The sequence below is a fragment of the Pituophis catenifer genome, unplaced genomic scaffold, assembly GCF_029215685.1.
Source record: "Pituophis catenifer annectens isolate HBS135680 unplaced genomic scaffold, rPitCat1.0.hap2 SCAF_14, whole genome shotgun sequence".
Lineage (NCBI taxonomy): Eukaryota > Metazoa > Chordata > Lepidosauria > Squamata > Colubridae > Pituophis > Pituophis catenifer.
This window is the reverse complement of record NW_027256894.1, coordinates 12,273,029-12,297,643: the sequence shown is the minus strand read 5'-3', so window position 1 is coordinate 12,297,643 and position 24,615 is coordinate 12,273,029. Positions and strand designations below refer to the sequence as shown.

The following is a 24,615-nucleotide window of genomic DNA, read 5'->3' as shown; positions in this document are numbered from 1 at the left end:
TCAAAGGAAATATATTCATTTATTAGGAGCACCATTCCGGAAATACTCGGATGCAGTTAGGACTGATCCCACGTAGATTTATGTTCCCCTATGACCCTGTCTCTCCCCTCCTTTCTGGCCATGTCATAAATCACATTCTCCAATTAACCACTTTGGCTGGCTGTGAAACCTAACACCCTCCTTCTGATTGCGGTCAGGAAGAATGTATGGAATTCACTTCAGTTCTCCCTCCCTCCTGCTCATGGCAACTTGAAAGCTTTGCAAGTTGACATCCATCTCCTCCCCCACCCCCCAAAAATACTGATTTGTTTCAGTGCATACATGTTTTTTTTAAAATGCAACAGTAATGTAGATAAATATTATATATAAGCAAATTCATATTCTAGGTTTGTCTGAAGCATAATTGTCTGCTGCAAAACTAAATAAATGGGGGGGGGGAGGGAGGAGAGAATTTTGGAAAGAGAACCATCAGTTAAATGGTGGAAAAAAAACATGAGACAAGGTGCCCACCCACCTTCTCTTTGAGCAAAGAGATACCTTGCAAAATTTCTGAAGGCAGAGAGCATGTCTTAACAAGGTGAAATGTGAAGGTGAAAACTCCCGCTGCCTTCTCAAGGATTATGGATTTTTTTAAATGGGTGAACAACTCACATTTTGTCCCCAAAGGTGCTTTTTCAAAACGCAACTGGACTGAAGAAGCTTCTTGGATGAGAAGTGAAATGTCTTCAAGGGAAAAACAAAGTCCAGTTGTCTTCTGGAAGAAGCTCCTTTGGGCCAACCATGACCTGGGTGACTGAGAATCTCCATAAACTCACATTTTTGGAAATTGGGAACCTGTTCTAGGATAGGATAGGATAGGATAGGATAGGATAGGATAGGATAGGATAGGATAGGATAGGATAGGATAGGATACAATAATAATTAGAATGGAATGGAATAGGAATAGGAATAGAATAGGAATAAGACTAGACTAGACTAGACTAGACTAGACTAGACTAGACTAGAGCAGAGCAGAGCAGAGCAGAGCAGAGCAGAGCAGAGCAGAGCAGAGCAGAGCAGAGCAGAGCAGAGCAGAGCAGAGCAGAACAGAACAGAACAGAATTCTTTATTGGCCAAGTGTGATTGGACACACAAGGGATTTGTCTTTGGTGCATATGCTCACCGTGTACATAAAAAGACAAGATACATTCATCAAGAATCATAAGGTACAACACTTAATGATAGTCATAGGGTACAAATAGGGTGAATAAAGAAAAAAAACTGCCAATGGTTGTTTGTGTCAACATTAATTCATGCTTTCCTCCTCTCCTGCTCTTTGTCCTTTTGCAGATGTCCAGCATATTAAGAGGAGAGACATCATCCTTAAAAGAGAACTGGGTGAAGGTGCTTTTGGGAAGGTGTTCCTGGCTGAGTGCTACAACCTCAGTCCCACCAAGGACAAGATGCTAGTAGCTGTGAAGGTAAAACATGAGGGCAAACATCTACGCTTGGCTGCCAAATACAGCATCTCACACGAAGTTCTTGCTACGGTTGCCTTTGAAAGTAAACAAGCAACATCAGCCACTATAGAATTTTATTTATTTATTTATTTATTTTATTTAGTCTGTCAAACATGTACGAGATAACAGGTATACATGTATATGAACACAGGAAATCGGTACGAATAAATGGGGACAGTAGGACAGGGACGGTAGGCACGCTGGTGCTCTTATGCACCTTACAGACCTCTTAGGAATGGAGTGAGGTCAACAGTAGACAGTCTAAGGTTAAAGCTTTCGGGGTTTGGGGTTTGGGGTTTGGGGTTTGGGGAAGAAACCAGAGTCAGTTAGTGCATTCCAGGCATTGACCACTCTGTTGCTGAAGTCATATTTTCTGCAATCGAGTTTGGAGAGGTTTACCTTAAGTTTGTATCTATTGTATGCTCTTGTATTGTTGCGGTTGAAGCTGAAGTAGTCATTGACAGGAAGGACATTGTAGCAGATAATTTTGTGTTTGTGCTACTTTTCTGACAAGGGTAGACCACTTGGTGGTGCTAGGTGGAGGAGCTCTGTATTTATTCCTAGCATTTCTCATTCAAGTTGATAAAAGGAATTTGCTTTTCGAAAACAAGAGGATTTCAGGGAAATGAGTGGAATGGAATGTTGTGACCTGAATGATGTGTACCTGGGTCTTGCATTTCACTTTATATTTTTTTTTTCTCATTTTCTTGGTAGCTTCTTAACTTCAAATATTCTATTAGGAACATAAGAAGGAAATTGTTCCTTGGGTTTTTCAGGGGTAATGCTACCGTTACTACTGGGGGAAAGTACTTTCCTTGATAAACGGTTGGATAATTACTCTTTCCCCTGGAGAAGGTGTTGGAAGAAATACCTTCTGGGTTCAGTTCCAAGTGGGGAAAAAGACACTGGATTTGTGGAAGTTGCTTGGAAAGAAGGTTTATTGATGAACAGGATCACATGGCTTGAGTTCCTGAGCAGAAAAAGAGCTGAGATGCTGAGAGATGCTGAGAGAGGCTGAGGTTTTATGTCCTCTTTTGGGCTTTGAATTTGAGCTTGTATTCTGATTGGTTGTCAGGGGCAACTCTGTAGGCTGTCCGCAGTCCCAAGCTTGATTAACCTTGCTGGGTGATGTAATCTTCCTAGGTGCCATGTGGTGAGATGGGTAGAGGGCTAATCCTATCATGTCCCAAGGGCCATGTCTTCATCCCATCACCCTGGAGCCGGAGGTCTTTTGTGTTGCAGATAAGATGTCTTTTGTCTTTCTGGGGCTATTAACAAAGGTGAGGGCTCCTTTCCAAGAGCATGTTTCTCCTTTTCTCATCCAGGGCGGTCTAATATTCTGCCTTTTTAATATTTCCTAGAATATTTCATTTTTCTAGGAGAGGGGTGGGTGCTAACCTCCTACAAAGGAAAAGGGAGTAATCACCCACCCAATTTCTTAGCCGACAAATTCAACAGAAATTTCTCAATGGCCACTGGTACCCAGCTCTGTTTCATCTAATTCCATGTCATCTATCACTCATCAGTTTTCATGGCATTGAATAAAACAATAAGGTTCAGCCCAGACCATCAGCCAAACCAACTTAATTCATTGGGGAGAATGAATTACCCAAGACACTTGGGATTTTTTCGATCTCACAATTGCTAGCTCCCTACATCAATCTATCTAAGCCATGTTTTTATTTAATAATGGATTGTTAAACAAGTCATAATAGCCTAGGACATCAAACCTTGATACAGGGTAATCACTGATTTTGCAAATAGGATGAACTTTAAAAACACAGTCTTCCAGTTTAGCAGAGGGTATGGCCATGATATAATGAAGTAATTAGATATGGCAGGATAGAAAATCTTCTTAAGACAAAATTGGGGTCTTAAACTCAATTGAACTTCAACATATTTATTTCAACCCTCATTCAAATAATTGCTGATTTAGCACTGCATGTCAGAGGCATGAATATGAACAGTTTGCATGGCTCCAAAAATGTTGGATGAGAGTCGTGTCTTCAATGATGTCACACCAAGTCAAAATCAAATCAACTACTTTATAGCTTAGTCATCATCATCGTCATCTTTTAACTACCCCATAATCCCTTGTGGGGTAGAGTTGAGTTAGAGGCAATGAATTGGATAACAATTCCACATTAGCATGATTTCAAACAAAGCAAATATTTTCATCAAATGACTTGGGAGATTTTCTCCTCCCAAGAAGAAAGAAGAACAGCTAAGATGATTAAGGGACCGGAGAAAAAAAATCACATGAAGAACAGTTGCAGGAATTAGGTATGGCTAGTCTAGTGAAAAGAAGGACCAGGGGTGACATGATAGCAGTATTTGAGGGGCTGCCACAAAGAAGAGAGGGTCAACTTATTTTCCAAAGCACCAGAAGGTAAGGCAAGAAACAATGGAAACTAACCAAGAGAGAAGTGACTTTGAATTAAGGAGAAACTTCCTAACAGGAGGACAATTCACCAGTGGAACAGCTTGCCTTCTAAAGTTCTAGGAGCTTCAGCACTGGAAGTTTTAAAGAAAAGACTGGACAGCCATCTATCTGAAATGGTATAGGGCCACGATGGCGAACCTTTGGCACACGCGAGTTCAGCTCCAGCGCATATGCACATGCCAGCCTGCTGATTTTTGGACCTTCTGGGCCCACCAGAAGTAGGGAAACAGGCTGTTTCCTGCCTCTGGAGGGCCTGGGGTGGGGGGAAGGCCCGTTTTTCTTTCTCACCTGGCTCCAGATCCTCTCTATGCATCTGGGGAGGGCGAAAACAGCTTTCCCCACCCCATCGGAGGCCCGAAATGACCCATTGCCCAACTTCGGCTGGACAGGAAGTGATGCTTTTTGCTGTCCCCAGCCTCCAGGGACTCCTGGAAGTTGGGAAATGGACCATTTCAGGCCTCCGGAGGGCCTCCGAGGGGGTGGGGAAGGCTGTTTTTGCCCTCCCCAGATGCATAGAGAGGATCTGGAGCCAAGAGAGAAAGAAAAATGGGCCTACCGGGCCATCGTGTGCCAGGAGTGGGGGGAAAGGGGGGTTGCACACGCATGCACGAGGTAGGGCTCATAGAATTATGGGTGTGGACACGTGTGCACGCAAACCTCCCCTGCCCCCCTCCTGGCTCGCGATGGCAAAAAGGTTAGCCATCACTGGTATAGGGTCTCCTGCTTGAGCAGGGGGTTGGACTAGAAGACCTCCCAGGTCCCTTGATCCTAAGTTTTTTTTTAAAAAAAGTCAATGGTTTTAATCTATCTCTAGTAGTAGAAAATATATCTGTTTGTTTGGATGGGGTGAAAATAAAGCAGATTGGCAAAATAAAAGAGTTCTGTTGCTCTCAGGGCTTCATGTTAACATCAGGAAGATAGTAGAGAGCTAAAAATAATCAAGAGCCTAGGATGAAGACAGATGTTTTTTCAGTCGGTACAGCATACAGTCATCTATCTAAATATTTTTGGTCAGCTTCTTCACTGATAAAAAAAAAATGAAATGAAATGAAATTATGTGATGCCTTGAAGAGATGGTGGTAAAATGTAAGATATGAAATCTGTTTTTTTTTAAAAAAAAAAAAAACGTATTTTCTATTTTGGAAGAAGAAAACCAACTTTTAAGAGCAGTTTCTTAGCACGGCATGATAAATTTTGAGAAAGGATGACACTTAGATGTAACTGAATTTTCTTTTGGATCCCTCCACAATGGATCAAGTTTTTTTAAGAGCCAATAAATAAATTGACTGAACTGGAAAAAATCCTCCACCTCAAGCTTAAAAATACTTTGTGAAGTTCCTTCCAAGCTGTATTTCTATAGCAAATATCTGTAGAGTTTTTTTAAAAAAAAGGAATGAAAGAGACAATTTCATCTCTTAATTGGTCATTCTAATGAAATCTTGATAGCAAACATTATTGCTATTATTACTACCATAGTTCTTGATTTTCTTCTTTGTTTTTTCAGCCCAAAAATAATCCCTGTGGCAGATTATATTGTAATAAATATGCAGCTGAACCCCCCTTTAAAGCAATGGAAATATCTTTTGATGGAGTTAAAAGAGATAGTCAAACCCAACAATAACAAATGTCCTGAAGAATATGACCTTAAATGCTTAAAATGTTTATAGACCCAACAGAACAAAAACATCAACATGATTGCAATCTAGATACCAACACAATATATTTAAAGTGGATGATCCACATTTTAGCTCAACTCAGCAATAAACCACTCAGAGAAAATGCTCAGCCTTGCATTATAATCAGTGCCCTTGAATATCTTTTATGAAAGAAATATGCTTTTATAGGTTTCCAGAAGCTGTTGTTGCCTGCTGGCGACCAGCAGAGTTGGCAGCAAAGTCGGACAGTGAGGAGGTTGGGGAGGAATTTGGGCCAGTCCTGGGGGCTGGGGAAAGCTCGGACGAGGGCTCTGCATCAGAGGCAGAAGGGAGGCCAAGGCCATCTGATAGTTATGTGCAGCCTCCAGAGTCTGACAGCAGCAAGGCAGAAGAACAGTGGGACCCTGTACAATCGAAGTTGACTCCGAAGTTGGAGTCCACAAGTCTTAAAACTGCCAAGTTTGAGGACCTCTGCCATTGACCATAAGGTCAATGGGGGACTCAGAGTAAGTCTTGCCAATCATGAAACTTGAACCTGGTGCTTTGTTTGTAGCATTCAAATGGTCTTTTTTAAAAAAAATAAAAATAAAAATAAATAAATAAAGGGGAGATGGAAACCTAGCAGGTGGCTTTTGAGGAGCTCATAGATTCATTGGTATAAACATGCCTCTCATTGCCTGCCCGTGAGCTAAGCCACAGGAATCTGAAGGTATCCAATTTGTGTTGAGCTCTGCTGGATTCCTTTAGTTTATCAGAAGAGTTGTGAGTGAACAGGGTATTCTTTTAAGCTTCCTGAATCTGTGACATTGATGATTTAAAAGGTTTGAGTCAGTTGGAGACATACCATTTGAAATTGCAGATGAAAACTCAAGGTGAACGAATTTTTTCCATATTTAAATAAGAGCATGCCAGACATAGAAATACAGGAAATCAAGGACAACTTTTCTTGCCCCTCATCCTCTCTTAAACTGTACAGATGATATTTTGTTATAAAACAACCACAACAACATGCCTTTGATTTAATATTCAATAGCTCCCACTCTGGTTCAATGACTGACATCTGTTCTGCATATTCTATGGAGAATAAAAATGCTAAATAAATATAATTATGTACTCCCAGTTTATTGGACAGGGGTGATAAAATCTGAAAAGCCTTTCCTATGGATAACAAAATAGGTCTGGAGTCTCAATTTTGACTTTAGCATTCATAACTAATTTCGAGAACAAATTGTCTCATCTTTAGTTCAAAACCCCCATGAGGAAATATACCGAATCCAGGCACACTGGCCCCAGAAACAATTCTATACATGCACTAGACAAAATTACCTAATCATAGCAAACCAGAATTTGGTTGAGAAGCCACTTTCAATACAAATGGGAGATTGATTCTCCCAGGAAATTATTATGAAGCACAAAGAATGGAAACAAGGTTTTTTGGAAATTATGAAGAGTGAATGCCTTGTTTTTATTACTGCAGTTTTTTTTCTTCAAGTATCTACACCCACCCACCCATACGAAAAACCTTTACCTTGATCACATCCATCTTCAGAATAAAGGCAGCAAAATCAGTTTCTTCAAAATAAAAGGCTGCACTTGTTCGGAAGAGCCATAATAATGAGATATGGAGTCTTTGCCTTTAAGGTCATAAGATTTGGATTCTCACTGGGCTAGAAATAAGTGGAAGCTATTACCTTTGAGGTTATTTACTGCTCTCTCTCTCTCTCTCTCTCTCTCTCTCTCTCTCTCTCTCTCTCTCTCTCCTCCCTCCCTCCCTCCCTCCCTCCCTCTCTCTCTCCCTCCCCCCACCCCCACTTCCCCATTGAAAAACAAAGAAAGAAAGTCAAGAAAAATTTCAGGTGTGATGAGTTGAGAGCAGGTATCCAGAGAAATTCCTTCATAATTGCTGGCATTGTTTGTGTTTCTATAATGCATGGACCCGAGAACTCCCCATTTTTTCTCAACCTTTCATTTAGGCACTAGTTTCATTAGGCATATCATCTAATAGATTTCATTAGGAATCTGATTCTACTCTGGATATGAAAAATAGAAAAGAATATGTGTAGTTCAAGCTTGAATTGTGTGGTGGTTGGTGCTCTCTCAGCTTGATTGTTTTCTTGCAGATCTTTCATCAGTGCACTGATAATGTTACCTAGCTGGGTAATAAAGCATCTGCAAGAAAGCAACCAAGCTCATAAATCACCAACAATCCCATAAATGCAGTGGTGGGTTGCTCCTGGTTCACGCCGGTTCGCAAGAACCGGTAGTAAAAATTTGTAGTAGTTTGGAGAACTACAAATAACATTGGCTGGCCACACCCCCAAACTGGTCCCCATCCCAGTCGCCACTTGCTTACCCCACTTACCTCATCAGAGGCTTTTTTTTTTTTTTACTTTTAAAAGCATTTTTTCTACAACCTCTTCAGCCGAAGAGGTTGTAGGAAAAAAAATGCCTTTAAAAGCCTCTGGCGATCCCAGCAGAGTTGCCTAATCATCAGAGGCTTCTAAAAGCATTTTTTTCTGCAACCTCTTCGGTTGTAGAGGTTGTAGGGGGAAAAATGCCTTTAAAAGTCTCTGGCGATTCCAGCAGAGTTGCCTAATCGTCAGAGGCTTCTAAAAGCATTTTTTTCTGCAACCTCTTAAAGTTGTAGAAAAAATGCTTTTAAAAGTAAAAAAAAAAAAAAGTTGGCCACGCCCATCCAGTCACATTACCCCCCACAAGCCACTCCAATAAAATAAGCCACGCCCGCAGAACTGGTAGTAAAAAAATTTAGAACCCACCCCTGCATAAATGTGAAAAAGCTAACCAGAGAAATTCCAACAATTTTCCCTAGTAGATTTCCTAGTAGATATCATAACAAATGACTCCAAGATGGATCTTAGCGACTTCTTCCTTAACACTTGCTCCAAGTTATTGATTTTTTTTAAAGGAAAAAAAAAAACTGATCCCACTCTTGACAGATACAAGAATCAATTCAATTGAAAAACAGCATTCTCTGATATACTGTAGAGATTCTCAGTCATCCAGGTCATGGTTGTCTCAAAAATTGCAGGCTATGGGAACCAGGAACACTACTTAGGTGACCCAGATAAACCTCCAAGTGCTTCAACAACTTGCTAAAAGGATGCAAAGGACCAGCTGTCTGCAAGGAATATAAATCCTTCCATTTTTCACTATCCTGTCCGAGCTAAAGAAACTTCTTGGATGAGAAGCAAAATGTCTTCAGAAGAAAAAAAAAAACAAGGAAGTCCAGTTGACTCCTAAAAAAAGCACCTTTGGGTCATTCTCTGATAATGTTATTTTGTGTTCCCTCACAATTTCTTGAGTACATTACCTGAAAATATATGTATCCCAAATGCCATGGCAGTTGCAATATATGGCTGTGAATGTTGGACCATGAGAAAGGCTGAGAATTGAGGCCTTTGAACTCTGGTGCTGGAGAAGACTCCTGCGAGTCCCTTGGACTGCAAGGCGATCCGACCGGTCAGTCCTAGAGGAGATCAACCCTGACTGCTCTTGATCCTGAAGAGGAAACTCAAATACTTTGGCCACCTAATGAGAAGGAAGGACTCCCTGGAGAAGAGCCTAATGCTGGGAACCATTGAGGGCAAAAGAAGAAGGAGACGGCAGAGAATGAGGTGGCTGGATGGAGGCATGGAAGCAGTCGGCATGAGCTTAAATGGACTCCAGAGGATGGTAGAGGACAGGAAGGCCTGGAGGAATGTTGTCCATGGGGTTGTGATGGGTCGGACATGACTTCACAACTAACAACAACAACAAAATGTCATGGAAATTGTGTGTCACCTGTGCAAAGAAATCATGCACCACGTTAAAAAGGCAAAGCAACATTCCCTTGCTTAAAGCAGGGATGGAGAAACTGCATCTTTCTTATTGCATGTTGCATGTGACGCTAGATCTCATTTTTGGTCTCTCCCTTGCTGCTAAGCTTAAGCAGCAAAATGATGCAATTTTGGCAGCCCGATTGCAAACTCTTTGGGGGGGAAAGATTACAGTTGGGGACGGAAGTGGCTTGCCTCCTACAGGCTGCGTATTCCAGAATGACTCTTAATGCAAGGTGGATTCACGTTACATTATTTCTCAAAGACAAAAGCCCACATCAGCCCAAGGACTGTTGAAATCTGTGGGATCTTTGAATTCTCGTTTTCCTAAGCCAATTTCCCTCACTGCTTTGATCTCTTTATCTGGACTGGCAGAGGAGAAACTCGATGCCAGGACATTTTACATCCCAATATCATCTTGGGATCAGGTTCTCTGGGAAATGTAATTTCCTAGGACTCCTTAATTGAACTCCTCAAAGGTATTCTTTCATTGGTGCCTCTGCTGAGCCAATAGCTGTCTATATTAATTCATCCCAACATGCTTCTAAGTAATAAAGAACTTGGGATGTGAAATCATTGTCCTTGACACTTAGCAAAGCAAAACAGAAGAACAACTTGTCTGAAACAAAGAAGGCCCTGGTGACACATTAAAGGCACATGCATTCTTTAGCCAATGAGTTTTTGTCATATAGAATTCACTACATCGGGTGCTTGGTTTATAATTTTCTTGTTTTTGCCTTAGCTAACTACTGCCTTAGCTAAAAACAAGGTATTTTCTTGTTTTTGCCTTAGCTAACTAATCTAGAAAATAGCCAAGGAATCACTTGTGACAGCCAGAATCATGTTGTGGTCAGGGACAAGGTTTTCATGCAAAAGTTGTCAGCTTATTTCTTTTTAAGTTATTAGTTTGTTTGTTTGTTTTTTAGAATTAGAATTATTTATTTATTGGCCAAGTGTGATTGGACACACAAGGAACTTGTCTTGGTACATATGCTCTCAGTATACATAAAAAGAAAAGATACATGGAATAGAATAGAATAGAATAGAATTCTTTATTGGCCAAGTGTGATTGGACACACAAGGAACTTGTCTTGGTGCATATGCTCTCAGTGTACATAAAAGAAAAGATACATTCATCAAGAATCATAAGGTACAACACTTAATGATAGTCATAGGGTACAAATAAGCAATCAAATCATACTAGGAAACAATATAAATCGTAAGGATACAGCAACAAGTTACAATCATACAATCATAAGTGGGAGGAGATGGGTGATAGGAATGATGGGAAGATTAGTAATAGTAATAGTAATAGTAATAGTAATAGTAATAGTAATAGTAATGTAGACTTAGGGAATAGTTTGTGAATTTTTTATCAGAGGAAGCATAGCACAGTGACATAGACCATACCTTGAATGGAATGGAAAAGATATCAAATTCAATCTTAGACATTTCCACAGAGCATTGAATATCTGTTGGAAGCATCTGCCAGTCAATCTCAGCCAATGGTGTGATTGAGTATACAAGACAGCTTTCCATATCCCGAAGTATTCATCTGTATTTGCTCAACGAACAACGGTTAGCTTCATATGACCCAAGATCAAAATAGAATAGGAAGGAACATTCTTGCGTTCACATAACTTCCTATGCCCAAGCAAATAAAATGTATGCAACAATTTGTTTCATATAACCTGCTAAAACATTGGGTGGGTTCTGACAATATACTGACTCATTGGACAGAACCTTTTCCAAATTCACCAGCTAGCAACTTCATTCATGAACACATCCATGCAGATTTCTTGGCAATAATGTCAAAGTAGTTTGCCATGATATGGAGGGTGGGGGGGTCTTTAAAAAAAATGTTGCCTTATGTCCTTAGCATTTCCTGATGGTTTCCCTCCAAGTACTAAATAGGGCTGGCCCTGCTTAGCTTTCACTCTAAACAATATTCAGAATTCACATTTTAATCTAACGTAGCACACTGTGTAAACCAATTCTAATTCTTTTTTTAATCTATCTCTGTCTAGAATGATATGGGGCAGTGGTGGAATTCAAATTTTTTTACTACCGGTTCTGTGGGCGTGGCTTGGTGGGCGTGGTGTGGCGTGGCTTGGTGGGTGTGGCTTGGTGGGCGTAGCAGGGGAAGGATACTGCAAAATCTCTACTCCCTCCCCACTCCTGGGGGAAGGATATTGAAAAATCTCCATTCCCACCCCACTCCAGGGAAAGGATACTGTAAAGTCTCCATTCCCTCCCCACCCCAAGGGAAGGATACTGCAAAATCTCCATTCCCTCCCCACTCCAGGGGACGGATACTGCAAAATCCCCATTCCCACCCCATCCAGGGAAAGGATACTGCAAAATCCCCATTCCCTCCCCACTCCTGGGGGAAGGATATTGCAAAATCTCTATTCCCACCCCACTCTGGGGCCAGCCAGAGATGGTATTTGCCAGTTCTTTGAACTACTTAAAGTTTCCACTACCGGTTTTTCAGAACCTGTCAGAACCTGCTGAATAGCACCCCTGATTTGGAGAGAATTATAGACAATAAGTTGAGAAGAAGTTTTAAGCAAGTTATTTTTCATGACTTTCACCATCTTGCTTGTCCATCCATCCATTCTTCTGGTTTCTTTTTTTTAGGCTCTCAAGGACCCAACTTTGGCTGCCCGAAAGGACTTCCAGAGGGAGGCAGAGCTGCTCACCAACCTGCAGCATGACCATATTGTGAAATTTTATGGTGTCTGTGGTGACGGAGATCCACTCATCATGGTCTTCGAATATATGAAGCACGGAGACTTGAATAAGTTTCTGAGGTAAAGGTTAAATATACTATGAGTTGTAGAAAGGGAAGAATGGAAATTGATATGAGGGATAGGGTATGACTGCAAATATCTTGACTTCAACAAACTGTGTATGACTAGTCTAAAGAAAAGATGGACTAGGGGTGACATGATAGCAGTATTCCAGTATTTGAGGGGCTGCCACAAAGAGGAGGGGGCCAAATTATTTTCCAAAGCACCAGAAGACAAGACAAGAAATGATGGATGGAAACTAATCAAGGAGAGAAGCAACGTGGAATTAAGGAGAAACTTCCTACAGTGAGAACAATTAACTAGGGGAACAGCATGCCTTCAGAAGTTGTGGATGCTCCATCACTGGAGGTTTTTAAGAAAAGATTGAACAGCCACTTGTCTCAAATATTATAGGGTCTCCTGCTTGAGGTTGGACTAGAAGACCTCTAAGGTCCCTTCCAGCTCTATTTTGATCGATTGATTCCCACTATCCAACCAAAGATTTAGAAACAGTAAAACTGCTTTTCTTCTCCTTGAACCAGTGGTGGGTTGCCCCTGGTTCGGACCGGTTCGCAAGAACTGGTAGTAAAACCGGTGGGAGGCCCTGCCCACCACCCTGGATGTCATCATCAGCGATCTGCACATGTGATCGTGTGCATGATCCCATTGCGAACCGGTAGTAAAGGTAATTAGAACCCAACGCTGCCTTGAACCCACCATGGTACTCTGGCTACTAGGCAAATATGGGACTAACCTAACACAAATAATGGTGTCCTTCACCTTTATGGACATGAGAAAAAAGTCTGTGGCACTGTCACACTAAGCCATGGGCAGCTGCATGTGACTAGTTAGAAGACTTAAGCCAGGGAAACAGTCCAGAAGGTTCAAACTAGGGACCAAAACCATGGAGAGCTCAACTGTCATTCAGGGAACAGTTCAGACAAAGAAACTCATAAAGCTTTCACTGCCAAGAAATCTTATGACAAACTGAATAGGTGGGTCTACTTCACTGAAAATAATTCACTATCAAGACATTTCTCCTAGCTGTATTTTTGGCAGTATCAATTTATGGCATCTCTTCACTAACTCCGAGATTCTCAGAGTCCTAGCACTGATCTTTCCTTCCGGCTTTGTCCTCCTGCTTCCTCGAGACGAATGGATCTGCATAAGGATTTTAAGCATGCACTGGCTTGATGCTTTCTTATACTCTGGCTTTAGTGGGTAATTAATTTGCCAAGAAGGTCCAGCTGCTGCTGGACTTGATGATTTCCCTTTTCCAATTCCACAAAAAGAAAAAGCCACTCTATCTTACCAGCATTTTTGTTCCTTCTTGAATTTTTCATCAACATGGAATAGCCAATAGCCGAACGCAAAAAAAATGGATGGAGAGGCTGTTCTTCCATAATGTTGAAATCATGGGCTGATGTTCCAAGAATTCATGCAACATACTCCCATATTTTTTCCCCCCACAGTAATGATTATTTGTTATTTCCTAGTATTTAGGTAATTGGACTTTTGTGTCTGTTTCCTCTCCTCTCCTGCGTTGGTTAAGCAGGATTGTAAAGGAATTGTGTCAATAATTTAGATAGCAGCTCCACTTCTAGGTTTGCGGATTTTGCCAAGGCAATTATTCTGTTGTCAAAGCTGACACATGACTGGGGCTGGAGGAGGGTTTGGGGAAGCAACGTTCTTTCCTCTAGATTTCATTTATTTCAGCTCTGGCACCCAGAGGACAAGAAATATAGCGATGCTTCCGAAAACACAGCCTTGCCCTTCTTCAAAGGAATAGAGGAACTCTGCAAAATCTGAAAACCGCAGCAGACTACAGTTGCAGGATGACGGGACGAGAGTTGTCATTCTTGATGTATCTTTTCTGTTTCCATTTCCCCTATAGTCCTGTTGTCTAAATGTGGGCAACTCGGAGAGATTAAATGCATTTTCCAAGTCAATCTGACAAGCTAGCAAAAAGCCAACAGCTTTGTTCCAGTAGATTTAACAAAGGAATATTGACATATTCCCCCATGCAAGCAAGGTCAGCCTGGCCATTTGTTCTAGGAGCAGGATTTCTTCCCCCTCTTCATGGGAGAATTGAAAAAAGACATCGAGTGAGATCACAACGGGGGGCAAACGTTTAAAGCCCCTCCAATCCCTTCCACCATTATATACCAACTCCCGGCTTGGGACATCAATACTCGCTATTTGTCTGAAGGAGAGGCTAACCGGGTTTTTCTTTCCCGGCGAAAATGTTGATGACTCTTTAGTGCCTTTATAGCACAATGTCGGGTGGATTATCCATTTGATAAGGTAGCTACATCTTAAAAGAGACAAAGTAGCATCATCCATCTAGCCAAAGCACGATCATAAAAAGCTTCTTCAAATAAAATGGTTTTGCAGTGTTCCCATAAGATCCTGGGTAAATGGCTATTTTCTAGGAAATATGAAGGGTAGTGCTTCCTCTATGCTATTTTGTAAACATTCAGGCACAGGTAAGGATTAAACATTCTCTCTAGTCCCATGATGGCGAACCTATGGCACGCGTGCCACAGGTGACATGTGTAGCCATATTGGTGGCCATGTGAGCTCAGCTCTGGTGTGGATGCATGCGCCGGCCAATTGGTTTTCAGGCCTTCTGGGCCCACCAGAAGTAGAGAAACAGGCTGTTTCCTCCTTCCAGAGGGCCTCCAGGAGGGTGGGGAAGGCTGTTTTCACCCTCCCCAGGCTCCGAGAAAGCCTCTGGAGCCTGGGGAGGGCGAAAAAACGGACCTACTGGGCCCACCATGCCATCATGTGCCAAAAGCAGGGGAAGTGGGGAGGGGGGTTTGCACACACATGCATGGGGGCGGGGCGCATAGAATTATGGGTATGAGCATGCACGCACGCAACCCCCCACGCTCCCCACACTATTGGCACGCGAAGGCAAAAAGGTTAGCCATCACTGCTCTAGTCTATTTCTAGTCTATTTTTGTTTATTTCAATGAATAAAGGGAATGATTCATTGAAGGAAATGGGTGTAGGCTAGACAGATCACTTAACATACCAATTCCCTTTTTATGACCCTGTAATCCGTTAATTTGTGGTAGGGTTGGGGCAACTAGATGGAGTTGAGCATTTACTGACCGGATGCCCTTCCTGATGCCTACATGGAGTTCACAGCAGATTTTTTTTTTCTTTGCATCCGAGGAGAGAAACATCTTCCCTTACCTAGGACTGAACTCTCAACCTTCCAAGTGGGAGGCAAGCATCTTTACCATTAAGCCACCATGCAGCTCTATCATTTAACATACTTACATATGTTCATTTCATATTAAATTAGAAGTTGTTTAACCACGGTTTGCTGAATAAGCCTCAGCCAAGTTAAGCCATAAATATTGGTTTACAACTAAGACATACAAACCAAACAAGCATGGTGCTAAATGTGACTCCTGCCACTGTCCTGTTTAGCAAGCAAGCCTCCAAAGCTGCCATTCTGAGAAGGCCATCTACATTCATTAGCTATAGAGATGTCTATGGAGGTTATCAATCATCCAGGTCATGGTTGTCCCAAAGGTGCTTTTTTCAAAAGGCAACTGCATTTTCTTGGCTTTTTCTTTCTTTGAAAAACACTTCACTTCTCATCCAACACACTTCTTCCATTCTAACTGAGTTGTGGAGAATGAATAGTCAAGGCTATGGTTTTCCCAGTTGCAATGTATGGCTGTGAAAGTTGGACCATAAGGAAGGCTGAGTGCCAGAGAATTGAGGCCATTGAACTCTGGTGCTGGAGAAGACTCCTGCGAGTCCCTTGGACTGCAAGGTGATCAAACCGGTCGGTCCTAGAGGAGATCAACCCTGACTGCTCTTTAGAAGGCCAGATCCTGAAGAGGAAACTCAAATACTTTGGCCACCTAATGAGAAGGAAGGACTCCCTGGAGAAGAGCCTAATGCTGGGAACGATGGAGGGCAAAAGAAGAAGGGAACGGCAGAGAACGAGATGGATGGATGGAGTCACTGAAGCAGTCGGCGTGAGCTGAAATGGACTCCAGAGGATGGTAGAGGACAGGGAGGCCTGGAGGAACATGGTCCATGGGGTCGCGATGGATCGGACACGACTTCGCAACTAACAACAAGAACAACAACAACAACAACAACAACAACAACAACAACAACCTTTGGGACTAAAGAGAGCATCTGAGTCTTGGCTGGGAAAAGATAGAAGTTTAAAAATCTCTTTCCAATAAAACTGAAAACCCAGTAAGTAAAAGGAAATGTTGAGTTTTCCAACAGAAAAGCTTTAACTGCAGTACCTAAACTGGGAAAAAAATAAATAAAACCACTCTCAGTCGTATGATTATTGCTTTGTTTTCCTTCGAAATTATCTTTGAATTATGAAGACAACCAAATGCCTCAGGTGGCATCATTTTTAATTTATTCCCTCTGCAGGGCATGGGATTGTACCTGTTTTCAGGAGGAGCCGTGTAAAAGTGCAACAATTTCACTAGAAATCCAATATTTTCCTCCCTTTGATTCTTACCCCCTGGAAGATAGACTATCCATTTCTGTGGTTGCCTTCCAGAAGTTGTCGAACATAAAGCTGCTCCAGAGGAGAAATGGAAGCTAAGAGGATATCCCCCAACAGTGTTTGTGTTTGCTTTTTCACTCTTGTTCCCTGCTGGTTTTTACCTTGGGCATTTTAATTTATTACTATGGTCTGATTTTATTATTGTTAGCTGTTGGGAACCTTAGACGTATTCAGTGGCATACAAACCTAATCATATATCATTCATATCGTATCTCATCAAAACCCCGGGAAGGTTGAAAATCAAGATTCTATGCAAGCTAGGAGGAAGCTTAAGTCTCCGAAGAGAAAGAACCTAGCAGATTGAAATTTTCAATTTTTTTGTTGGCTAGGCTGTTGACAAAGGTAAAAATGCCGGCAGCTGTTTTAAAGAAAACACTTGAAGAAACTAGAAGCATTTGAAATCTGGATTTACAGGCGGCTGTTACGTATAAACTGGGTTAACAAAATCACAAATGAGGAGGTGATAAGCTGCCTGGGAAAGTCAAGGGAAATCATCAAAGCCATTAAAAAGCGAAAGTTAGAATATTTTGGATATGTGATGCAACACCCAGAAAAATGCGGCATCCTTCACTTCATCTTCCAGGGAAAGATTTAAGGCAAATGAGGTCCAGGCAGCCATCATGGCTTCAAAACCTAAGGGACTGGCTTGGATAAAACTTAGCAGCACTTTTTCATGCAGCTGTTGACAAAAATAGGATCGCCAACATGATCGCAATGGCCGATGATGGATATGGCCCAAGAAGAAGAAGAAGAAGAAGAAGAAGAATGAAAATAGGACGGTATTCACCGATCCTGTTGTGAATTGAATCGGTTTCTTAACACAATTTTGGCAGCAGAGAGACAAACTGTGCTACCGAGCCGCGACTTTATTTTCCGTCAATCAGGGTATCCATCATTCTAAAAACGTTGGGAGATATACCCTCTCCTTCTACCTGATCGTGCAAAAATCAGCTTAGCTCGGAATTCATACATTATTTCCCAGGATTGATTTTTTTTAACAATTATTTTTCCCTGGGAGACCTTCGTATTTGTATGGCATGCATGTTTTCCCCAAGTACTCTGTGTTTGCTTAAAATATGAGACTACATTGCAAGCTTCAGATTAGAACCCCAATTAAATATTAGCCGATATTTCTCAAGAGGCATTTGAGACACTGTTTGTATATCCTTCTTCTCCTCCTTTCACACAAACACACACACACACACACACACACTCATGGTTCCCAAACAAGCCACTTTTAGATGTAAGATTTTTTGATCTTGACACATCACAAGGCAACAGATTGGCAGCCTCGAGGCCAGAGATGCCTCACCTGTACTGATCAAGGCTACTAAGAGAGTCCACCAGTAATTCTCTACTGCAGATTGGGAGAGATTTAAAGCCTGATGAACAGAAAATTCATGATTAAAAAGAAAAACAAAGAAACTCTCTGGGCTATTGCTGGCCAGATTGAATTTGAACAAAAGTTTTTTTTTTTAGAATACAAGCAGCCTAGTTGTCTTTCCCAAGAGAAGAAGGCGATCCATCTTATTAGGGCACATCCTGGATGCTTCCAACAAAAGTGAACACATCTGCTCTAAAAGGAAATATTGTTCCCAAAATGGAGGAATAGGGTGAAAAGAGGATGAATCTGACAGAGAAGGCGAAGCCGACTGCATGAATTAGGGACAATAATGTAAATACCATATTTTTCAGAGTATAAGATGCTCCAGACTATAAGATGCACCTACCATTTTTGGGGAGGAAACCAAGAAAAAAAAACCTGCCTCTGTCTCTCCCTCCCAGCAATTTGCTTCCTTGCAGCAAACAGCAAACAGCCTGTTTCAGTTTCAGCTTTAGCACAGCCTGATTAGCACAAACAGCTCATTGTCGGTTGGATCGGCCTCATGAAGATCAGCTGTTTCAGGCTGTGGGGATTACCATAGTCTATTGCCGCCTCCACGGGCCCCATTTTCCAGAGGCCAGTGGGTGGAAAGGGCTACATTTGGTGTATAAAATGCACCCAAATTTTCACCCTCCTTTATGGGGGGAAAAAGTGTGTCTTATACTCCAAAAAATACAGTACTTTTTGTTGTGATTTGGAAACCACTTCTGGACTTTCTGCATGAAAGAGACAAAAATGAAACACTGACTTAGGGTTTTGACAATGAAGTGGGTTGTTGTTATAGAAATGGCTAGTATTTTTTGTTTTGTTTGTCAGTTAATTTATTAATTATTTGAGCCGTGGTGGTGCAGTGGTTAGAATGCAGTATTGCAGGCTACTTCTGCTGACTGATGGCTGCCAGAAGTTTGGCAGTTCGAATCTCACCAGTGTTAAAGTTGACTCAGCCTTCCATCCTTCTGAGGTGGGTAAAATGAGGACCCAGATTATTGGGGGCAAATTGCTGACTTGGTAAACCACTTAGAAAGGGCTGTAAAGCACTGCGAAGTGGTATATAAGTCCTAAGTGCTATTGAAAGTTCTATTGCTATTTATATAGCTGCCCATCTCAACGAACGACTCCGGGTGACTCACAGTTCAATTATTTAGCATAACTAAAATGTTGATATTACAACTTTATTATGTATTTTGCTGCCCCCCCAAAAAAGAAGTCTCTCATTTTTGGTTCTTTTTTTATATCTTTTCCCCCTTTCGCTCACTTTATTGCCTCTATTCCCTTTCCTTTCCCATTTTCCTACTGTCTTTATTTCTATTTCTATTATATATTAAGGGGGGGCAGGCCTTTAAGATAAATTTATTTTAATAATTTTTTTTAAAAAACTCATTTTAATAAAAATAAAAGGATATATATTTATTTTAAGACAAATAAAAGATATATAAGGTAAAGGTAACATATGTGCTAGTCGTTCCCAACTCTAGGGGGTGGTGCTCATCTCCATTTCAAAGCTGAAAAGCCAGCGCTGTCCGAAGACGTCTCCGTGGTCATGTGGCTGGCATGACTAAACGCCAAAGGCGCACGGAACGCTGTTACCTTCCCACCAAAGGTGGTCCCTATTTTTCTACTTGCATTTTTTATGTGCTTTCGAATTGCTAGGTTGGCAGAAGCTGGGACTAGTAACGGGAGCTCACCCCGTTATTCAGCACTAGGGATTTGAACCGCTGAACTGCTGACCTTTCAATCGACAAATTCAACATCTTAGCCACTGAGGGAGAGAGAGAGAGAGAAATGGTGTCAGTTGTTCTGTAATTTGCTTTGCTGGATTTGACCCTGTCTTCTCTTCTCCAGGGCACACGGGCCAGATGCATTGATCCTTGTGGATGGACAGCCTCGGCAAGTCAAAGGGGAATTGGGACTTTCTCAAATGCTGCACATTGCAAGCCAGATTGCCTCGGGAATGGTTTATCTGGCCTCCCAGCACTTTGTACACAGAGACCTGGCCACGAGGAACTGCTTGGTTGGAGTTAATCTACTGGTGAAGATTGGAGACTTTGGGATGTCCAGAGATGTCTACAGCACTGATTATTACAGGGTAAGGCAGACTTGAGGGGATCGGTGGTGGAGTGAGTGGCACAAACAGAGTTTGGAGAAAAGAAACCGAGTCTGTCCTGACTGTTACTCGGTATCTCTGCAATTTGTATGAGGGATGGTTCTTTCCACAGCAACCAACCAGTGGAATGCCCAAATTCTGATGTTGTACACCTTGAGATTTAAACTACTATGTCCAAACAGCAGAAGAAGAGTGATACTTTCAGGCATTGGGCATAAAGTCACATAAATAGGAGCAGTGGTGGGTTTCTACTGGTTTGCCGCAGTTCGGAGGCTCCGCCCATCCACCCAGACGTCATCACGGATGCTCTGTGCATGCGCAGAAAGTTATGTGCATGTACAGAAGTGTCACGCGCGAGCTCTCAGTTCCGAACCGGTAGCGAAGGTAAGTGAAACCCACTAATGAATAGGAGAGATGTCCACTGTTCAAAACTCCAATTCCAGCCTAGATAGTCCAGTCTAGGGAAAAAAGAGACACATAAATGTTCAAATTCTTCTGAAATAATGAAATGTTAGGTATAGGCTACTGGTTACTAGACCATTCAGAGAACAGAGTTCCCACAAAACCCTACAGTTCCTACTATAGTTTATATAATTTAGATGTAAACAAACCGAAGATCAAATATTGAGTTTCCCCCCTATTATTGCATCAAAAACTTTCACCAGGGATTCCTGTGCGTCTACATCTTGCCCATACGAGCCAAATAAAAGCCTCCTTCAAAGTAAAGAGAACTATACCAGGCAGAAAAGGTTCAGGAGCATCAATCCTTTGGCATCCTGTTGTTCTCCTTTTGTTCATGGACATTTTAATTGTGCAGCAGTGGAACATGGCAGGGCTGAATTAAAAATCCACGTTCATTCATGAGCCAGCAAATTAGAAAGGACCTTTTGGCAAAGTTTTGAGATGAGATGGCATGCGTCTGATGACTGCTTAATCCTCCCAGTGCCTAGATGTTATGTGATTCTGGGACATTTGGGGGCAGAACAGGGTGTCACTGTGTTCAAATGATTCCAAGGAAAGAAAACATCACCATTCTTAATGAGGTGATGACATACTTCTGCCAATTATTTTAGCAGATGCATCTGAATAAAGCTGGCTGAGCCCACCAAGGGACAGAATTCCACAAATGTGATTCAGTACAAAACAAGCTTGATTGTATCTACAGCAACAATACAGCAGAGCCAATCAAACTGGACTTCAAAATACAGAATCTATTACCCGTGTTTCCCTGAAAATAAGACCCTGTCTTATAACTTTTTGAACCCCGAAATAAGTGCTTGGCCTTATTCTCAGGGAGGTCTTATCATTTGGGGGCATATGGAGCAAGACAGGGATCCTCTTGCCATCTTATCTTATTTCTAGCTCTGTCTCCCTAACCCTAACCAGAGGAAATGGCGGGGACTGGCTGGACATGCATATAAATATTTTTGGAGAGGGCTTATTTTCGGGGAAGAGCTTATTATCCAGGGAGGTCTTATTCTCGGGAAAACATGGTATATCTAAGACACCAAAGCTAAGAAGCAAAAGACCTTAGTTTGATGTACTTCCCTAGCAGGCATGGACCCAAGCTGCAAATTAGTCGAGCAGCATTTAAAATCTAAAGGACAATTGAACTACCAGTTGCTGTTTTTTTCTTCTTCTCCCCCACCCTTCTCCTCCTCTTCTGTTGTGACCATTCAACATCAGCTGAAACCCATCTTGAATATCAGGAGCCATTTTTCATCCAGAATCCATTCCCCATTTCTATTTCCTTGTTGTTTTCCCCCATCTCAGTGAACTAGAAATTCAACCATGTAAAGTATTGCCATTTCATTCTGCTCTATGCTTAAACTACAGTTGTAAAAGAATTCCATAATGATGTAAACCAGGGGTGTCAAACTCAAGGCTCGGGGGCTGGATCTGGCTCACGGGGTGCTTAGATCTGGCTTGCAGGGCCATCCTGGAAACAGTGAAGGACCAGCTCATGGTGCTTCTGCCAATGAAAATGGAGCTTAGGAGGGCTCAGCTCCCCCAGATCCATTTTCACTGGCAGAGGGTAGCAGGAAGTGTTGCAGCCGGAAACGGAGCTCGGGAACCCACTTTCACTGGCAGAGCACTTGGGCCACCACAGGCACACCTGACACGAGTGATGTTGAGCTGGCCACACCCACTCTGGCCACTCCCACTCCGCCCCCCCGAGGTCAAACACAATGCTGATGCGGCCCTCAATGAAATCAAGTTTGACACCCCTGATGTAAACCATAAGCACAATGGAAGCCTTTATTTTTGCATGATGCTCAGAGAACATCTAGGTTTGGGGGATCTGGTGGCTCAAAAATTATGCTGAGGGCTGATCATCAGGCCAATTCTTTTATACACAACTCTTGTTGGGGGAAAGATTTATTAATGATAACACCACCTTGGCAAAAGGTATTGAACTTACTGCAGTCAGTACAATTTCTATAAGAATTCCTCGTTTGAAATGGAACCTGTAGAACCTCTTTGTAAACTCATTAGAAATGGAACCTCTTGATGATCTGAAACTTTAGGTTAAGGTTTCCACATACGCACATCATATACCACATAAATTATGTCTGAAGACAACGGCTTATCTTCAGAAGTTGTTATTGTGGTCCACCAGCAGCCTGCGGAACTGGCAGCAGAGTTGGACAATGAGGAGGCTGGGGAGGACCATGGGCCAGTCCTGGAGTCTGGGGAAAGCTCGGATGAGGGCTCTGCGTCGGAGGCAGAGAAAGGGCCATCTGGGAGGTACTTGTTGCCTCCGGAGCATCCAGAGTCAGACCTCATCAAGGCAGAGAAACAGGGGGAGCCTGTTCCCAGTGCACGCATGCAGAGAACTGCCAGAAGGCAAGAACAGTTCAAACAAAAGGGACGACTCAGGAGTAGGGCTTGGAGATGATTGGCCCCTCCCATAAGACTTAAAAGAGGAGCAAACGCACCTGGGCCTTTGCAGGAAGCAACATTTGTTCATTCGATTCAGTTTAAAGCCTGAAGCTCTGTTTGATTCTGGACTCCCTGTGACTTTGCCAATTAGGTCTTTGGCATCCTGTCAAGGGAGATAAAGGTGGGTGATTATCCTGAAGGATTTCTCCCGAAGGACTCTTTATAACTAATTGGGACTCAGCTGTGAATGAAGAGAATTCACAGCTGTTGCAATAAAAGAGGTTTTGGGAACTACTTGTGTGTTTTAATGACTCAGGAAGCCTAGGTCAGAACAGTTGTGGTGCTCCATCACTGGATGTTTTTAAGAGGATAGCCATTGGTCTAAAATGATATAGGGTCTCCTCCTTGAGCAGAGGGTTGGGCTAGAAGACCTCCAAGGTCCCTTCCAATTCTGTTATTTTGTTATTCTGCTATTTCTTTGGCTCCCCCTCAAACTATAGAAGCCTTCCATGACTGTCATAAAAAGGTGATGATTGCATGGGGATAAGGCTTTCGAACACATGTAAAGATACATAATTGACCCATAAGAAGCATTTCTTAAAAACAAACGAACATAAATGATTTATTTATTCAATGTATGTGTCACCCATCTCACTATTGAGAACTTTTGAGAGAAACTGTCCAAATTTCCTAGAAAAACCATTCAGTGATTTCTCTCTTTTTCTTCATTGTTCCATCCGCGTTCGCCGCACTCTCATTTATCCCCATTTCACTCCCAGTCATTCTTTCTTCAACCCAGCACATGCTTTCAACAGCCTCTCTCTCTCTCTTTCCCAGAAACAAGAATAATTCTGGAACAAGCCGCTCCTTGCATTTTCGCTAGGTCTTTCATTAAAGAAAAGACATTGATAAATTAAAAGAGAATCCAGTGGAGGGCAACAAAGATGATTAAAGGATTGGAGGCCACGACCCATAGAAGGAGATTACGGCAAACTTAATACAGGGGGTTTATGGAAAAAGCAACGGGAAGGGTAACTGATAACTGTGTGTAAATTATGAGAATAAAAATAATAGGCTCATTTGAGGTGCTCTCTAACTGGTGCAGACACAGTTTAGACAAGGAGATAATTTGTTGGGGTAAAGGATTGGATGATCAGGTGACGAATGGGTTGCAGGAATTGGATATGTCTAGTCTAGTGAAAAGGACTAGGGGTGACATGATAGCAGTGTTCCAATATTTGAGAGGCTGCCACAAAAAAGACAGGGTCACCCTATTTTCCAAAGCACCAGAAGGCAAGACAAGAAACGATGGTTGGAAACCAAACAAGGAGAGAAGCGACTTAGAACTAAGGAGAAATTTTCTAACAGTGAGAGCAATTAACCAATGGAACAGCTTGCCTTCAGAAGTTGTTATAAAATGCCCTATTCATTTCGAGTTTTTAATATCTTTTTTGAGACATA

At 42.0% G+C, this 24,615-nt stretch overlaps 1 protein-coding gene across 2 annotated transcripts in view; it reads left to right on the top strand.

Moving 5' to 3' along the window:
• The window catches only part of NTRK3 (neurotrophic receptor tyrosine kinase 3), a 460,742-nt gene that overhangs the window by 390,628 nt on the left and 45,499 nt on the right, over window positions 1-24,615 (top strand). For both annotated transcript variants that reach the window (XM_070953879.1, XM_070953880.1), the window contains 3 exons: window positions 1,330-1,460; window positions 12,074-12,246; window positions 20,010-20,253. In XM_070953879.1, the coding sequence (XP_070809980.1) occupies window positions 1,330-1,460; window positions 12,074-12,246; window positions 20,010-20,253 (548 nt within the window). The remainder of the gene's footprint in view (window positions 1-1,329; window positions 1,461-12,073; window positions 12,247-20,009; window positions 20,254-24,615) is intronic.